Here is an 18,965-nt window from a genome sequence, read left to right as displayed (position 1 = left end):
CAGTCTGATGGCCTTGAGATAGAAGCTGTTTTTCAGTCTCTCGGTCCCAGCTTTGATGCACCTGTACTGACCTCGCCTTCTGGATGATAGCAGGGTGAACAGGCAGTGGCTCGGGTGGTTGATGTCCTTGATGATCTTTATGGCCTTCCTGTAACATCGGTTGGTGTAGGTGTCCTGGAGGGCAGGTAGTTTGCCCCCGGTGATGCGATGTGCAGACCTCACTACCCTCTGGAGAGCCTTACGGTTGAGGGCGGAGCAGTTGCCGTAACAGGAGGTGATACAGCCCGCCAGGATGCTCTCGATTGTGCATCTGTAGGAGTTTGTGAGTGCTTTTGGTGACAAGCCTAATTTCTTCAGCCTCCTGAGGTTGAAGAGGCGCTGCTGCGCCTTCTTCAAGATGCTGTCTGTGTGAATGAACCAATTCAGTTTGTCTGTGATGTGTATGCCGAGGAACTTAAAACTTGCTACCCTCTCCACTACTGTTCCATTGATGTGGATAGGGGGGTGTTCCCTCTGCTGTTTCCTGAAGTCCACAATCATCTCCTTAGTTTTGTTGACGTTGAGTGTGAGGTTATTTTCCTGACACCACACTCTGAGGCCCTCATCTCCTCCCTGTAGGCAGTCTCATCGTTGTTGGTAATCAAGCCTACCACTGTTGTGTCGTCCGCAAACTTGATTGAGTTGGAGGCGTGCGTGGCCACGCAGTCGTGGGTGAACAGGGAGTACAGGAGAGGGCTCAGAACGCACCCTTGTGGGGCCCCAGTGTTGAGGATCAGCGGGGAGGAGATGTTGTTGCCTACCCTCACCACCTGGGGGCGGCCCGTCAGGAAGTCCAGTACCCAGTTGCACAGGGCGGGGTCGAGACCCAGGGTCTCTAGCTTGATGATGAGCTTGGAGGGTACTATGGTGTTGAATGCCGAGCTGTCGTCGATGAACAGCATTCTCACATAGGTATTCCTCTTGTCCAGATGGGTTAGGGCAGTGTGCAGTGTGGTTGAGATTGCATCGTCTGTGGATCTATTTGGGCGATAAGCAAATTGAAGTGGGTCTAGGGTGTCAGGTAGGGTGGAGGTGATATGGTCCTTGACTAGTCTCTCAAAGCACTTCATGATGACGGAAGTGAGTGCTACGGGGCGGTAGTCGTTTAGCTCAGTTACCTTAGCTTTCTTGGGAACAGGAACAATGGTGGCCCTCTTGAAGCATGTGGGAACAGCAGACTGGTATAGGGATTGATTGAATATGTCCGTAAACACACCGGCCAGCTGGTCTGCGCATGCTCTGAGGGCGCGGCTGGGGATGCCGTCTGGGCCTGCAGCCTTGCGAGGGTTAACACGTTTAAATGTCTTACTCACCTCAGCTGCAGTGAAGGAGAGTCCGCATGTTTTCGTTGCAGGCCGTGTCAGTGGCACTGTATTGTCCTCAAAGCGGGCAAAAAAAGTTATTTCGTCTGCCTGGGAGCAAGACATCCTGGTCCGTGACTGGGCTGGATTTCTTCTTGTAGTCCGTGATTGACTGACTAGCCAGCTAACCTTTGTAACTAGCCAGCAAGCTAGTTAGCAAAGCTAAAGGGATTACAAACAACATAATTCCAGCCAAACATATAAATATATATTTTTTTATAAGCTAGATATATAGCCTCTCCCTGATAACAAAAAATCAATATATGAAAGACCTTAAACAACTTGAAGCAGCCACATATTTAGCCATGGAACAGGTTCTGATTGGCCAGTGAGGGCCTTGATGTGTAATGTAATAAGCACTACCATATTTCAAAGAACAGCGCGGGGAACCAAGGAAGTGACGTAGCCGAGAGTACACGTCCAGAGTGAGCTATCGACAAGGGGATGGTGGTTGGAAGAGCGCGCTTGTTTGAAATAGAAAAGAGTTATGGTAGCTTTTGATAAAGAATAACATCAAGACGAAGCAGCTGCTTTATAAGTGGGATGCAATGTTGTGCGCTACATCCCGAGGGGTTCGTGCTGATTGTACGGAGATGGTGACAGCCAGTTAAATGGCGTCCCTTGAGAGAAAGCAAGAACAAGATGTATGTCAGGAGAAGTGCAGTATTATCAGAAGGAGATGAATACAGAGGAGGGATGGAGGGGAAAATAGTGGCAGAGGAGGTCTAAGAGAGAGAGGGAAGAAGTCTGTGAGCTTGAGTCGGTTAAAAATGGCGAAAAAAAGGTGGTTTGTTAAAAAAGAGATGGTTTGTTAAAGAAGAATTGTAGAAAGTGTAAGCAGAGAGCTGAAGACAGGAGGAGAAATGGAAGTGAATGAGGTCAAAGTATCAGAGGTGGTAGGTGTGGTGAAGTTCTCGGACCCAGAGGCTTGCACCGAGGGTCAGAATAAAGATGAGTCTGTGCCAGTAGGAGTGAAGTTTTTTTTAAAGTGGACCCTTGCCTTTTGGCTGATCCATTTGTGGTTTCAGGGTGGGTGAAAACAGAGTTGGGTGCTGTGGAATCAGTGAGGGTAACCAGAAGTGGTCTTGTGATAATTGTTTGTGTTACTGCTGGTCAAAGGGAGAAGGCGCTCGCCGTTAAACGAATGGGGGCAGAAATGTGAATTGTTTCGCTCCCAAGAAAAGGGCACCATTGAAAGGAGTGATCACCGGGGTAGCAGTAAATGTAAAAGTTGACCAACTGAAGGGGAAGATTCCCGGTGTTTGTGATGCTCGTCATTTGGTGCAACACAGACAGAGTGGCGAAAGTGGGGAAACAGAAGAGTCATTGTCTGTTCTTTTGAATTTTTATGTTGAGTCTTTGCCAGACAAAGTGATGTTACATTAAGATGTTACAGGTGTCAAGCTTATGGGCATGTGGCAGCAGTGTGTAGGAGGGAGGTTCCTAGGTGTGAGAAGTGTGCAGAAGGGCATGAGACAAAGGAATGTGTAGCATTGGGAAAAGTAGGGGTATCTGTGAATTGTAGGGATGCCTTTGGGGCTGGAGATCAGAAATCTCCCGTGCAGGAGACTCAGGTTGGGGTTTCCAGGGTTAGAGTAGTGCAAAAGTTGTCTTATGCTGAGGCAATGAAGAAAGTAGAGGAAGATGGGTCAAGGGGGAGGGATCCTGAGAGGAGTGGCGTGAGTAGTAGAACTGTACCAGTACAGAGGGTTAGGCCAATTAGGGATATATGTTTCAGTAAGATTGGATTTTTTTAGCATGTATAACAATGGTTATCAACTGTACTGCAGGGATGGAACGTCAGCCGCAGAAAATTGAGGTTTTGTGGCAGCTGCAGAGAGGTATTTGGGTGTGCGAGACTTGACATCAGAAGAGTTACATGGTGCGTTAAGTGATGTCCCATCATTTCCAGTTGTTGGCATGAGGTAAGGACTAAATATATTTAAATAGGGGAGTAGGGTGGTGTTATATTTATTACATTTTTTGGTGAGTGTAAGGGTGAAAGGGTATTTATACATTTTTTTCAAGCAAAGTATAAGTGAGTTGTACTCCGGTCTAGTAGGTGGCGGTAATGCAGCATATTTGGATGCCAACCGCCGTTAAACCTCATCGAAGAAGAACAGCACGCATACGCTTTTCATTTAGGCACATCATTTGCGCTACGACGCTAACCAATAACATTTCTCTTCACTGTAAACGGAAGTGAACAGTGACCAAGAACAATTTCCACGTTAGCGTTTTTATTGTTGTTATTTAGACGTTTATTAACGCCATGGAACACAAAATATTATTATTTTAACTACACAGCATCACATACTTACGCCATGTAGTCTTTAATTCGCGTTGGAGACAGGACTTGGTTGATAGACGTTATAGGTAACGCTAGCTGCTAACAATGGCTAACTGTATGGTTTTTCACACGCAAATAGCCTCCATCATGGAGGTGCTGGCGAATGCAGCCGTGGCAGAGATCTGTAAACTCGTAGATGACGACTATGCAGTGTTTCGTTTGGAAATTTCTGAAAGCCAGAAACAGAACAGGGCATTGCGCAGGAAATTACAGCTACAGGAACTGAAGGTGGCACGGGAGCGCGCCGACAGGACAATGCGAGAGCGCGTCCTCGCCAGTCGTCCCAGTAGTGGCAAGATCCTCGACCAATACAGAGGAATGGCAAAAGGTACTTTTTGCAGAAGGCGGAGGCTGTGCGGCCTGTTGCTGTTCATATATACAGTAGCTCAGTGCCCGTTCCCCTCTGTGTCCAGAAGTGTTACCCTGAATTCGGTCTTGGTCATGTGTAGGATAGTATGCAATAGTAAACTTAGCTATCTTGCGCAAAGACACAATTTCATATTCTAACCAGGTCTTGATATACTGTATTTCCTATTTACTCAATGAAAACAATGTGATGCATGGAATATAATACATTAATCAATAAATAGAATATAAAGCAGTTATGAGAAGTGATTACTTATATTCTTGCCAATTCTAGACAGTGTCAACTGTCAATAGTGGGAATATACTGTTGAGCATAGACAGTCGCTAATCAAACCACCTCATCTCCTCAATCACTCTTTCAGGTGACGGACATCTCACTGGAGGCCAAATACATTTTGTGAAGCCAGTGGGACCCAATGCATGGCGAGATGACCAACCAATCACAGTTGATGAGGGGAGTGGAACCTCAACCCAGCACGTTATCATGATAGAGGTTAGTGTAATAGTGTTGCATTAAAAATTACAGTCGTTTTGTAAATCAAATGTGGCCCGTTTGTTTCAGAAAGGCTCCCCTCAGCTATTCACTTCAGATATCTGTCTTAGGGGAGCTTGAAAGACTTCCCTTCAACATTGTTATCCATGGTCCCTCGTTTTGTAGGTTACGAATTTGCTTAAAATTTACATTGATATATATATATATATATCTCAATCAAATGTATGTGTATCTGAGGTGATTTACTTAGCCTATGCCAGTTTGCAACGTATTTGACGACCAAGAAGAAGCACAAAGCCCGAAAAATTGAATGTTTATCATTCTCTTAAAGTACTGGCTGGCAATGTTCAGTAAAATTGCTCCAGCGTAATCTAATATAAAGCACATCAAATGGACTGTAATTTAAAGGTTTTATCGTCCTGTAAGTCTTCAACTTGAGCAGGCACGCTAACAAGGCTGCTGAGTTGTAGTTCAAATGAGACTTTAATAACTTTCGCCGATGTGTCTTACTACTTACAGCCTGAATTGAAAATGTATTACATTTAGATTTTGATCTCTACACAATACCCCATAATGTCAAAGTGGAATTTTGTTTGTAGAATATTTTAGTAATTAATACAAAATTAAAAGCTGAAATGTATTGAGTAAAGTTTTTGTTATGGCAAGCCTAAATAAGTTCAGGAGTACAAATGTGCTTAACAAGTTGCGTGGACATATTCCGTGTTCAATAATAGAGGTTAACATGGTTTTTGAATAACTAGCCTTTTTCTGTTTCCCACACATAAAATTATCTTTAAGGTCCCTCAATCGAGCAGTGATTATCAAGCACATATTCAACCACAAAGACCAGGGAGGTTTTTCCATGCCTCGCAAAGAAGTGCACCTTTGAGCATGGTGAAGTAATTAATTAGTCTTTAGATGGTGTATCAATACACCCAGTCACTGCAAAGATACAGACAACCTTCTTAACTCCGTTGCCTGAGAGGAAGGAAACTGGTCAGGGATTTCACCATCAGGCCAATTGTGATTTTTAAAACAGTTCAGAGTTTAATGGGTGTGAAAGGAGAAATCTGGGGATGAATCAACAACATTGTAGTTACTCCACAATACTAACGTAAATGACAGAGTTAAAAGAAGGAAGCCTGTACAGAATACAAATATAACAAAACATGCATCCTGTTTGCAGTAAGGCACCAACGCACAGTGCCTTCGGAAAGTATTCAGACCTCTTGACTTTTTCCACATACTGTTAGGTTACAGCTTTATTCAAAAATTGATTAAATTGTCCACCCCATCAATCTACACACAATACCCCATAATTACAAAGCAGAAACAGGATTTTAGCCATTTTTGCTAATTTATGTATATTTTTTAAACTGATCACATTTACTTAAGTATTGAGACCCTTTACTCAGTACTTTGAAGCACCTTTGGCAGTGATTACAGCCTTGAGTCTTCTTGGGTATGACGCTACAAGCTGTAGTGGAAAATGTCAAGGTGTCTATATACTTTCTGAAGGAACTGTATATCTGCAAAGAAATTAACTTTATGTCCTGAATACAAAGCGTTATGTTTGGGGAAAACACTACACATCACTGAGTGTCGTTCTTCATATTTTCAAGCATGGTGGTGGCTGCATCATGATATGGGTATGCTTGTCATCGGCAAGGACTAGGGAGTTTTTTTAGGATAAAAAGTAGCGGTATAGAGCTAAGCACAGGCAAAATCCTAGTGGAAAACCTGGTTCAGTCTGCTTTCCAACAGACAATGGGAGACAAATTCAGCTTTCAGCAGGACAATAACTTAAAACACAAGGCCGAATATACATTGGAGTTGCTTAGCAAGATTACATTGAATGTTCCTGAGTGGCCTAGTTACAGTTTTGACTTAAATCATCTTGAAAATCTATGGCAAGACTTGAAAATGTCTGTCTAACAATGATCAACAACCAACTTGACAGCTTGAAGAATTTCAAAAAGAATAATATGCAAATATTATACAGTACAATCGAGCTGTGCAAGGCTCTTAGACTTACCTAGAAAGACTCACAGCTGTAACCACTGCCAAAGGTGATTCTAACATGTTTTGACTCATGGGTGTGAATAACTATGCAAATGAGATATTTCTGTATTTCATTTTCAATAAATTTGCTAACATTTCTAGAAAATATGTTTTCACTTTGTCAACATGTTGTATTGTGTATAGATGGGTGAGGAAACACAATCAATTTAATACATTTGAATTCAGGTTGTAACAACAACATGTGGAATAAGTCAAGAGGTATACATACAGTGGGGCAAAAAAAAGTATTTAGTCAGCCACCAATTGTTCAAGTTCTCCCACTTAAAAAGGTGAGAGGCCTGTATTTTTCATCATAGGTACACTTCAACTATGACAGACAAAATGAGAAAAAAAATCCATGAAATCCCATTGTAGGATTTGTAATGAATTTATTTGCAAATTATGGTGGAAAATAAGTATTTGGTCAATAACAAAAGTTTATCTCAATACTTTGTTATATACCCTTTGTTGGCAATGGGGTCAAACGTTTTCTGTAAGTCTTCACAAGGTTTTCACACACTGTTGCTGGTATTTTGGCCCATTCCTCCATGCAGATCTCCTCTAGAGCAGTGATGTTTTGGGGCTGTTGCTGGGCAACACGGACTTTCAACTCCCTCCAAAGATTTTCTTTGCGATTGAGATCTGGAGACTGGCTAGGCCGCTCCAGGACCTTGAAATGCTTCTTACGAAGCCACTCCTTCGTTGACCGGGCGGTGTGTTTGGGATCATTGTCATGCTAAAAGACCCAGCCACGTTTCATATTCAATGCCCTTGCAGATGGAAGGAGGTTTTCACTCAAAATCTCATGAAACATGGCCCCATTCATTCTTTCCTTTACACGGATCAGTCGTCCTGGTCCCTTTGCAGAAAAACAGCCCCAAAGCATGATGTTTCCAACCCCATGCTTCACAGTAGGTATGGTGTTCTTTGGATGCAACTCAGCATTCTTTGTCCTCCAAACACAACGAGTTGAGTTTTTACCAAAAAGTTATATTTTGGTTTCATCTGACCATATGACATTCTCCCAATCTTCTTCTGGATCATCCAAAAGCTCTCTAGCAAACTTCAAACATGCCTGGACATGTACTGGCTTAAGCAGGGGGACATGTCTGGCACTGCAGGATTTGAGTCCCTGGCGGTGTAGTGTGTTACTGATGGTAGGCGTTTGTTACTTTGGTCCCAGCTCTCTGCAGATCATTCACTAGTTCCCCCCGTGTGGTTCTGGGATTTTTGCTCACCGTTCTTGTGATCATTTTGACCCCACAGGGTGAGATCTTGCGTTGAGCCCCAGTTCGAGGGAGATTATCAGTGGTCTTGTATGTCTTCCATTTCCTAATAATTGCTCCCACAGTTGATTTCTTCAAAACAAGCTGCTTACCTATTGCAAATTCAGTCTTTCCAGCCTGATGCAGGTCTACAATTTTGTTTCTGGTGTCCTTTGACAGCTCTTTGGTCTTGGCCATAGTGGAGTTTGGAGTGTGACTGTTTGAGGTTGTGGATAGGTGTCTTTTATACTGATAACAAGTTCAAACAGGTGCCATTAATACAGGTAATGAGTGGAGGACAGAGGAGCCTCTTAAAGAATAAGTTACAGGTCTGTGAGAGCCAGAAATCTTGCTTGTTTGTAGGTGACCAAATACTTATTTTCCACCATAATTTGCAAATAAATTCATAAAAATCCTACAATGTGATTTTCTGGATTTTTTTCTTCTCATTTTGTCTGTCATAGTTGAAGTGTACCTATGATGAAAATTACAGGCCTCACCTTTTTAAGTGGGAGAACTTGCAACATTTTTGGCTGGCTAAATACTTTTTTGCCCCACTGTACTTTATGAAGACACTATCTTATTTGACCACGTTCTCATGAATTTGATGATATAAGCGTGAAGCCCATTAAAAAACACATACTTCTTGTGTCAGGATGCAGATGCTGCAGGTCCTGGGGTCAAGCTGGAGAGGTCTGAAGGAGAGGAGGACCCGCGGCACAGCAGAGACATCCAGACTGGAGCAGCGACTGGAGTGGCGCCCCCTGTAGCCATGGAGGACACCACCACTGCCCCAGCGCAGCCCAGGAACCGATGCAGCATCACGGAGGTCAGTGGAACGCTGAACGCCGGCCTCAAGTCAGAGACAGACACCGAGACTTTAATGGGGCTCGGGAAACTGGGCTGTCCTCCTGCTCCCCGCTCAGAGTATTTACTTTATGGTAGCCCAAGGACGGTTCTATCCCATCAGGACACAGGTGATGCGTTACAGGCTGGCAATGATCCGTCCTGTTCATATGCTACAGCGACAGAGATGATACCTGGTGACATGCCTGTGGGCTTAGATACACAGACTAATCCAATGAGAGGGGAAATGGACCGGTACAGTGGTAGTGTCTACTCTGAAGGGTCCCTAGATAAGAAAGAGGAGGTTATAGTCATAGATGAGGTGACTGTAAAAGTGGAGGGTGATGCGCCTCTGACATGGAATGCAGACGAGACTCATTTAAGAGAAGGACACTCGCAAGGCAACACCAGTGACTTCTTAGACTATAGTGAAAGCATAGAAAAAAATCGAAATGTCGTGACCCACTCCCCTTTGCTCACTTTCAGGGATTGCGACCCAGTGTCCACGTCGATAGCACCTTCCGATTCACACGGTCGCGTCCTTTTTGATCAGGCATTGAACTCAAACAAAAGGGCTAGAGCTCAGGCTCAGGGAGGGGGCACCACATCGGGCAATAGTAAAGAGAAACGGTTCCTCTGCATGTTCTGTAACAAAGGCTTCAGCTGCCCCCAGAAGGTGGAGATTCACCAGAGGGTCCACACGGGGGAGAAACCCTTCAGCTGTACCCAGTGTCACATGCGCTTCGCCCAGGCTTGCACCCTGAAGAGGCACCAAAGGGTCCACACGGGGGAAAAACCCTACAGCTGTACCCAGTGTCACATGCGCTTCGCCCAGGCTGGTAACCTGAAGATGCACCTGAAGGTCCACACGGGAGAAAGGTCTTCTGACATGTAGATCAAATCCTGCATTAAAGACAAAGATTAATTGTCATTGTTGTCAGCATAAAACATCCACAGATGCATTTGGAATACCGAGAGTAACAGATTTCAGTGTTGAATATTCCTGGGTAGAATATTGCATCTAGACATTGTGATATTTTAGCCTAAAAATCTGTTACCGTATTGTGTTTGTACTTAGTAAGCTATATGGTGGTCACAAATGCCTATTTCATTACTTCCATTCAAAAGAAAATGAATGCAATTCGTCAAGTTCATGCAGATTTTTTGTTGAGACGTGTATGTGTGGTTTTCATATGGTGTATTTAACACTTGTTTGTTTAATAAACACAAAATGGGACTTTTCATTCTAACACTTTCATTGAGACTCTCTTCAGTATACATCACATCTGATCTCACCCTATTCTGCATAAACCCAACAGCACTTTATAACCAATATACTCTTACTAAATACACCTAAAGCTTGCCTCATAATATGAAGTAAAACGTTAATGTTTCAAACAGCATAATGCCTCCAGCACACATTGCAAGTGGTGTGTGATGCGCTGAATGGGAAGCTCGCTTCAATTACCAGTTGAGAATTTAAAACAGTAGCTCTTTTTAATAGTGACTTCAAAACTGTTGTAACGCGCTCATGTGCGGTGCACTTTTGATGACTTGTGTTGTCCCGCTAATTGCATTATGGAACGACAATTTGCACACTGCCTTGTGTACATTGCTGTGCTTATAATGTGAAGAAATAATAGTTTATCAACATTTTATGGTAAACGTTCTGATCTGTTGTATCAGCCTCATTGCGATTGAATGTTTTTCTTATGTAGCCTAGGCGTACTGGTTGTATGAATTTGGGATCTTTCATCCCACAAGTGTCCCAAAGTCTGTTTGGAATAGGCTATTTCTTACTCGCACAGAACGACAAGCTGACCAATAGAACAGTTACACTTTTCTACTGTGGGGTGTAGTCTTGACATAGGCTAGTGATTCTGCTGTTGGTTACTCATCTTGTTGGCTGAAAGAAAAGTACATGTGGACAGTTCTAACATCTTCAAAGTGCGCATCGGAATTCGGTAAGAAGGATGTTCTATTGAGATGAATTACCATAGTCTAAATGTGATTTCTGTTATTCTGAGCACTGTGGGTGGACCGGCCTAATCAGGTTACGCACCCAATGCATATGGGTCTGGTACATTTCTCAAATGTCACATAAATTAAAATGCTTCCAGAAATGTCCTGTGTGTATGTAACCTGAGAGTATCACCTGTCTCTTCCAGGAGGAGGGTCCAGAGATGGTGCTGGTGAAGGAGGAGGGGTGTGAGGAGAGTCTGGGGAACCCTGAGGGGAACATGGTCATGGAGGACAACCAGACTACACCTTCTCCTGAACCCACAGAGGAATCAGCTGAGCAGCACAGGACCACTTACAGTCTCACTGAGGTGAGCCCAATGTAAACTAGAGTCTGAATAGTATTAGGTCAGGGCCTGAATCCACAAAGCTTCTCAGTGTGAGTGCTAATCTGCATCAGTTTTGCCTTTTGGGTCATAATGAATAAGATTATATGTACAGATCCTAGATCTGCACTTTTTGTCTTAAGTGTGGGACCATGTCTTTTGAATGATCAAATCATTAAAGACCGTCAAGTAATCAAATCAACTAACATTTTTGCATAGTACTCATAGCAGTCCCTCATTTCCCAATCAGAAGATGCTCATATCAGATTTCTTGATCCAACACAATGTTTTTCTGTACCTCTTACAGTCAGTAGACATGGAGGATGGGAAGCCTGATCTGATGCTGGTCAAAGAGGAGACAACAGAAGATGCACCAGAGAGCACTGACCTGCTGAGTGGACTAAAGATGGGGGAGCAAGGTAAGGGAGAAATACATATTTTTATTTGACCTTTATTTAACTAGGCAAGTCAGTTTAGAACAAATTCTTATTTTCAATGACGGCCTAGGAACAGTGGGTTAACTGCCTCTTAATAGCTCTTCAATGGGAATAGTGATGCTTCTGGCTATTAGGTCGTTTCACCAATTAGGTGGCTTTTGAGTAGTGTAACTTGGTGTAAAAACTAATGAGCACATATTCAATTAAATAAAAAACACTTTGTCCCCATCTCAAGAGGTTAACCCTTGTGTAGTCTTAACATTCTGTATACTCCCCTTGTCCTAAGGGTAAAAAATGACCCGCCTTCACTAAACCCCTAAAATAAAGCATCTTTATTGAATTTTAAACCCCAAATCTATTTTGCATGAAGAAACAACCTGTCTTTCATCACAAACTTTGTGAATATCTGAGTTATCCCTGTTGACAATGCAGAAAGACTGCATTTAATCAGTGGACACAACTCGTTTTTATTACAACACACCTGTCATACTTGTTTTCTTTACTAAAGTAGAGGTTTATTATTATTATTGCTAAAGTTACTGCATAGGTGTAAACATACATACAAGAGATAGCACTTGTATAGCCTAAGAAAGTAGCAGAAATGTGCAGAAAGTAGTTTTGAATGCATTTTATTGAAGGGCAACAATACATCTTGAACCTTTTTGGCAACATAGTGATATTCTTATATACTGTACAATGAGGAATTCAACTACAAAATACTAGTCTTCTCCCATTTTTTAACTATTGCCCCCACCCACAAGGTGTATAAACAACAACAATAAATAAGAATAAAATAAGATAGATACAAAACCGTGAAGAACATAAATCAATCAACCCTAATTATCACATGTAGGACAGTATGCAAGTGTGTGTGCATGGACTTTGCAGATGTATTTCTCACATGTGCAGCACATAGTATTTGTTTTACAGTCCTTCTTTGGGTGGCAGAATTGGCATCTCCTCCTCTTGCCTGCCCCAGCTGCAGCCTCAGGTGGATCAGGACAAGATTCAGCCCCCTGAACAGCTTTCACAAGCGCAGCAGAGGCTGGTGTGTGGGGACGCGCTCCCTTCTTTGAATGTGTGGGGTTACAAGTGCCTTTTCCAGCTGCTCACTCCTCTTGTTCTGCTTATTAGGCATCCAGGTAGGGTTGATCTTGCTCCATATCACAAAGGCATTGTATGAGGACACATCAATGATATTATGGAAGATGACCAGGGGCCAGCGGGCAGTCATCCTCCTGCAGCTTTAAGTTCTAATCACCTTGTCCAGGTTGTCCACGCCTCCTTTGTGGTGGTTGTAGTCCAGTATGATGGCTGGTTCCTGTCCTTACGATTACTGATCTCAGCTGTTTTGTGCAGTGTGCTCAGGAGGACCACATTCTTGTTCCTCTTTGGGAGATAAGAAACTAGAGTGGTGATGGGGGTGAAGGCAAACTTTGACGAGAAGGCCTCTCTCCCCCTTGTTGTGAGGATTGCAGGGGTGGAGCTCAGGCTTGTTCTTTCTAACTGTGCCAACCATGGTGATCTTCCTCTTCACGAGCTGCTGGCTGAGTTCAATAAGTAGCACACATAATCTCAATTTCTCATTGTGTGTGTCTTTGTGATTTTTCTGGTGTGTAAATGGTTTTATAACTTGCCAGGTCAAAAATTATCCTAAGACAATCTTTGTACCCTAGTGGTGTACAGCTTTCATGGAAATATGAACAAAGGCAATGTTTCACTTTTTCTAATGTTGGGGTCACTCTAGGAAAAGTAATACAATTTCAAGTTGAAAAAATATAATTTAGGGGATTTTCTCTGCAATTAAGACAAGGGTTAAATCAAATAGAAAAGGCTATTAAGTGCCAAATACAGTAACAGGGTTGATAAATTCATCTTAAATCAGCCATGAATCCCCTGACAGGGAATGGTTGCCTAAAATCAGACAGTTACCATGGTTACTCCATGGATATAAGTCTTAAAGAAATAGTCTCTGCAAGGCAGAATGTTGAATCAAATTATATTTACACTTACTTTACCGGTTGTTCATGCTGCTGGTCCTTTTGGGAGTAGGAGGTGGAGATAAGGTATCCAAAAGGAAGTGTTGTTTACCCAACTTTTTGTGGTGCCGGTAGGTTCTGTCGCTTGTATTTTCAATCAGTTTAACACATTGCAGGTGATGCACAATATGTAGACAATAGTCGAATGAAGCACGTTTTATCGCAATCAGCTGGTAGTGTTTGCCGTTAGGTTAGGCGCTGGCACATTGTGCAAGTGTTTGTCACCTGCAAATTGCATCAGTATTGAAAATAAAAAACGGAAATACAAACAATATACATTCCTACCTGCAAAAGGACCAACCACACAGACAACCGGTAAAGTATAATTTTATTCAGCTTTATGGCCTGTAGAGGTCTTGAGAGGAAACTTTCCTGATCCAAATTCTCATTTCTCCCCGATGTGGTTCTTCAACCTAGGGTAATGGACGCTTGTTGTGTACAGCAGGAAGGGGAAATTAAATGCAAGCTTTAAAAAAAAAACTGTCTAGAAATGTTTGTCTATCTATAGGTGTTAGGAGAAATATACATTCTCATAGTTCATAAGCTGAACTTCAATTAAAATTCTCAGTCTGTGACCCAGAAGTTGTAAGGTTCTGGTTGAAATGAAACAGATAGAGACCAGTCCACAATAGTCAGTTAGGTTTATTCTCGAGAGCTCTGGTCATAATCCCATGTACATTCGTTTATATATCACATATAGCGTCCTAAATGTCCCTCCTCTCTGACAATGACAAAGCTGCTTTTCAATTCCATTCCAACACATACATATTGCTTATCATATGCTACCACATGTTACACAATCTACTGCCCAACGGTTTCTCCCCTCCCTGGATGGGGATCAGACATCTCTCTCCTGTTGTTAGTTTCACTGTGGTCACAAGTTGTCTGTTAACACTTATTCTTTGGCTATGTACAAACATTCTTCATCAGACAGGATAGAATTCAATTAGTTACAGTTCTACGTTAAATGTATACATCATTTAGTCATTATTCATAAAAATCCCATAACAATAGGTAACAGGGTTTACATGTTATGCTCGACTTGCTCAGAGTATGAAGAGAATAACCAGCTCACCTGATTTTACACTATGATTTCACGACGAGATGTTCAATGTCTTTTGAAAATAATATTTATTTACGTTAAAATTAAGGTAAAAATCACATGAAACAAATAATAATCTTCAGTAATTACTTTGTCAAAGCAAAACAATAACTAGGGCTTAATGAGGGTGAAAACTTATAGAAATGTGGGTTAAAATGTACAAAGGGGAATGTCAAAATGCTGAATTTTGACACAGGCTATAAATGTATTTATTCATATAAGCAAATCTGATTTTTTTGTGCTCTAAATGGCAATTTAATATTGGTGAATAATTTCTATCTAAAAGATCAATGAGATGCATTTTTTTTAAATGACTGTGTGATGACCCTTTTTCATTCCATAAGATGGAATTAATCAAATGTACACTACCGGCGAAAAGTTTTTGAACACTTACTCATTTGGCGGCAGGGTAGCCTAGTGGTTAGAGAGTTGGACTAGTAACCGGAAGGTTGCAAGTTCAAATCCCTGAGCTGACAAGGTACAAATCTGTTGTTCTGCCCCTGAACAGGCAGTTAACCCACTGTTCCTAGGCCGTCATTGAAAATAAGAATTTGTTCTTAACTGACTTGCCTGATAAAATAAAATTCCAGGGTTTTTCTTTATTTTTACCATTTTCTACATTGTAGAATAATAGTAAAGACATCAAAACTATGAAATAACACCTATGGAATCATGTAGTAACCAAAAAAGTGTTAAACAAATCCAAATATATTTTATATTTGAGATTATTCAAATACCTACCCTTTGCCTTGATGACCGCTTTGCACACTCTTGGAATTCTCTCAACCAGCTTCATGAGGTAGTCACCTAGAATGCATTTCAATTAACAGGTGTGCCTTGTTAAAATTTAATTTGTGGAATTTCTTTCCTTAATGCGTTTGAGCCAATCAGTTGTGTTGTGACAAGGTAGGGGGGTATACAGCAGATAGCCCTATTTGGTTAAAACCAAGTCCATATTATGGCACGAACAGTTCAAATAAGCAAAGAGAAACGACAGTCCATCATTACTTTCAGACAAAGGTCAGTCAATGCGAAACATTTCAAGAACTTTTAAAGTTTCTTCAAGTGCAGTCGCAAAAACCATTGAGCTATGATGAAACTGGCTTTCATGAGGACCGCCACAGGAATAGAAGACCCAGAGTCTCCTCTGCAGCAGAGGATAAGTTCATTAGTTATCAGCCTCAGAAATTGCAGCCCAAATAACAGACACATCTCAACATCAGCCTTCATTGTCGAATTGCTGTATAGAAACCTCTACTAAAGGACACCAATAAGAAGAAAATACTTGCTTGGGCCAAGGAACACGAGCAATGGACATTAGACCTGTGGAAATCTTTGCTTTGGTCTGATGAGTCAAAATGTTTGATTTTTAGTTCCAACCGCTGTATCTTTCTGTGGAACGCAGAGTAGGTGAACGCATGATCTCAGCATGTGTGGTTCTCAGCATGGAGGAGGAGGTGTAATGGTGCTTTGCTGGTGACACTGTGATTTATTTAGAATTCAAGGCACACTTAACCATCATGGGTACCAAAGCATTCTGCAGCAATACGCCATCCCATCTGGTTTGCGCTTAGTGGGACTATCATTTGTTTTTCAACAGGACAATGACCCAAAACACATCTCCAGGCTGTATAAGGGTTATTTGACCAAGATGGAGAATGATTGAGTGCTGCATCAGATGACCTGACCTCCACAATCACCCACCTCAACCCAATTGAGATGGTTTGGGATGAGTTGTACCGCAGAGTGAAGGAAAAGAAGCCAACAAGTGCTCAGCATATGTGGGAACTCCTTCAAGACTGTTGGAAAAGCATTCCAAGTGAAGCTGGTTGAGGGACTGCCAAGAGTGTGCAAAGCTGTCATTAAGGCAAAGGGTGGCTATTGAAATATATTTTGATTTGTTAAACACTTTTTTGTTTACTACATGATTCCATATTTCATGGTTTTGATGTCTTCACTATTATTCTACAATGTAGAAAATATATTTTTTTAAACACACGTTACAATGTATGAACTTGACCAGGTAATTAACTTTTTCTTCTTCTCCATATGTAGAGTTATCTCTGCCATGTTTAGAAGTCTATTTTGTAACCCCTTCCTGCAGGTGATTGGCTGGAGGATAACAGAGGAGACTGGGCGGCCATATTGGATTCGCAGACCCAGACTGGTGCAGCCAAGGGCCCGGGGGATGACATCACTGAGCAGGCCAGGACCAGAGATGACATAGTGGAGGTCAGTGGATGGGACAGCATCCTCAACTCTGGGCTGGGGAACAACACTGTTAACCAGAAACAGAGAGTTCAACACAAAACAACTGAACCTAGTCTCCATGACAACAGACTGATTGAGACAAGGGTGAGGCGTAGACTTGGTCTGCGGGGACAGGGAGGTGTCCGTATGCGGAGGGAGAGAACAGACACAGACTCTAGCGATGCTCCATCCTGCTCCTATAGTCGTGATTCAGAGACATTGGTGGTGCCTCAGGTTAACCCCCTAACAGGTGCTGCCTTCAGCCTGCCGTCTATAGGATCTATCAACTGGAACATGGACCCTGCGACAACACAGACACTCCCTGGCCTTCATGCTCCTCACACTCTCCTAATGTTAAACCAGAACTCAGACAATGCCAGTGCCTCAACACTAAATGGCTACACAAGCCCATTGACAAATGAGAGTAGTAGAGATGGAATCAGTAAAGGTGGCAGCGCCAAAGAGAAGCGATTCCCGTGTTCGTTCTGTGGGAAAGCCTTCAGTTTCCCTAAACAGGTGGAGATCCACCAGAGGATGCACACGGGGGAGAAACCATTCGGCTGCCACCTATGCCGGGCCAATTTCTCCCACTCGTCCAGCCTGAAGAGGCACCAGAGGGTCCACACAGGGGAGAAACCCTACAATTGTCCCCAGTGTGAGAAGAGGTTCTCCCACCAGCACCAGCTGAAGATGCACCTGAAGATCCACACAGGAGAGAGGCCATTCGCCTGTACGCATTGTGGGAAGAGGTTCTCAGAGAGAAGCTACCTGAGGATACACCAGCAGAAAATGCACACGGCTCATGTAATGTAGAACTAGTTCATTTGTTTGTCGTCAATTTAGTTGGTTTTGGATGTATAGGGAACTTCAACTGGATGAAGTGAACCGGGGAAAGAATTAGTATGAGGCAGAGTAGATATGGTGATGGTTGGTGTGATAAAATGCTTCACTGATTAAGAGTGATAAGTATGTCCCTTTTTAAGTTGATGCTGGTGTTTATAGTGACATGAGGATAGTGCCTTAATTCATGTTTACTTGATATAAAGTAGTAAAGATGTGTGTAATGTTGAATTTTATCCAAAGTATTCTAAAATTAATTTCATCAAAGCGAGGGTGAAGTGTTAGCATAGTGAGAACAGTTATTCTACTTGTCACGTATCGTTTTGTGCAATACATGTACTTCAAAGTTGTGAGTGTTGTTGAAATTAAATACAAAATTGACTCTGTGCTGACTTGGTTATTTTTGTATCATTGCAGGGACTGAGTTTCCCTTATCTCAGTCGAACCAAAACATATGGACATTTTTTAATAAACTCCAATATTGTTGGGTACTTGAATCAGTGTTAGAGATGGGCTTGACTGGTTAACATTTTATAATGTCATGTTTCTTATATACACCTTTATGTATTTCTGTTCAATTTGGGCAATTCCACTTCAAGATGTTACAAAACAAAAAACACTGATTTCAAAGTTGAACAAACACACAACTCTATGCATAAGGACTAATTTGAACAATTTCCACCAAATATTTTACAGAAACACAACTGTTTGGTAACAATTTCAGAAGGGCAGACTGACAAAATTTCAACTAGTTTTCCACATCCACTGACATCCGGTTTTGCTTGGTGCTCACTGGGTGAGGATGCTTGTAACAGTAAATGGAAAGAGGGTATAGTAGGAGACAGGAGAGGAGAGGGTGGGTTAGTCCAGACTGTTTTCACAGTCTTGCTTTGACCACCAGATGACAGAAAGAATAAACAGTATGCCAGTGGATGGAAGAACAGTAGCAAGAGACCTAACTGTAGTGTGTGACTACTGTGATTTCCAATTGTAGCCAATTTAATTGCAGTTAATCCATTACCATTTTTGAAACACAATTACAAGTCTAAATCCTGTAATTCATAAACTTGATATCAGTAAAAACACTAACTAATGGTAGGTCTACTTTTACTTGTAACTTCTGTGAACTTTCATTATCCTTCTCATGAGGGAAAGAAATTAGTAAATATCC

At 42.1% G+C, this 18,965-nt stretch overlaps 1 protein-coding gene across 1 annotated transcript; it reads left to right on the top strand.

Moving 5' to 3' along the window:
- Positions 1-3,547: 3,547 nt before the first annotated feature.
- Positions 3,548-18,227, top strand: LOC124019120 (zinc finger and BTB domain-containing protein 20-like). Its single transcript, XM_046334495.1, has 6 exons — positions 3,548-4,078; positions 4,479-4,609; positions 8,591-8,764; positions 10,950-11,111; positions 11,434-11,545; positions 16,809-18,227. The coding sequence occupies exons 1-6, from the start codon at positions 3,796-3,798 to the stop codon at positions 17,765-17,767; spliced, it is 1,821 nt and encodes a 606-aa protein (XP_046190451.1). The 5' UTR covers positions 3,548-3,795; the 3' UTR covers positions 17,768-18,227.
- Positions 18,228-18,965: the final 738 nt, after the last annotated feature.

The sequence above is a fragment of the Oncorhynchus gorbuscha genome, unplaced genomic scaffold, assembly GCF_021184085.1.
Source record: "Oncorhynchus gorbuscha isolate QuinsamMale2020 ecotype Even-year unplaced genomic scaffold, OgorEven_v1.0 Un_scaffold_7:::fragment_4:::debris, whole genome shotgun sequence".
Classification (NCBI taxonomy): Eukaryota; Metazoa; Chordata; class Actinopteri; order Salmoniformes; family Salmonidae; genus Oncorhynchus; species Oncorhynchus gorbuscha.
The sequence above is the reverse complement of the archived record's forward strand: the minus strand, read 5'-3'. Positions and strand labels throughout refer to the sequence as shown.

What these genes read in the sequence shown, in the direction of transcription:
- LOC124019120 (XM_046334495.1), top strand. Translation starts at nt 3,796, where the DNA reads ATGGCTAACTGTATGGTTTTTCACACGCAAATAGCCTCCATCATGGAG. An exon ending in ATACAGAGGAATGGCAAAAG is followed by an intron (nt 4,079 to 4,478) that starts GTACTTTTTGCA and finishes TCACTCTTTCAG; the next exon opens with GTGACGGACATCTCACTGGA. An exon ending in AGCACGTTATCATGATAGAG is followed by an intron (nt 4,610 to 8,590) that starts GTTAGTGTAATA and finishes TTCTTGTGTCAG; the next exon opens with GATGCAGATGCTGCAGGTCC.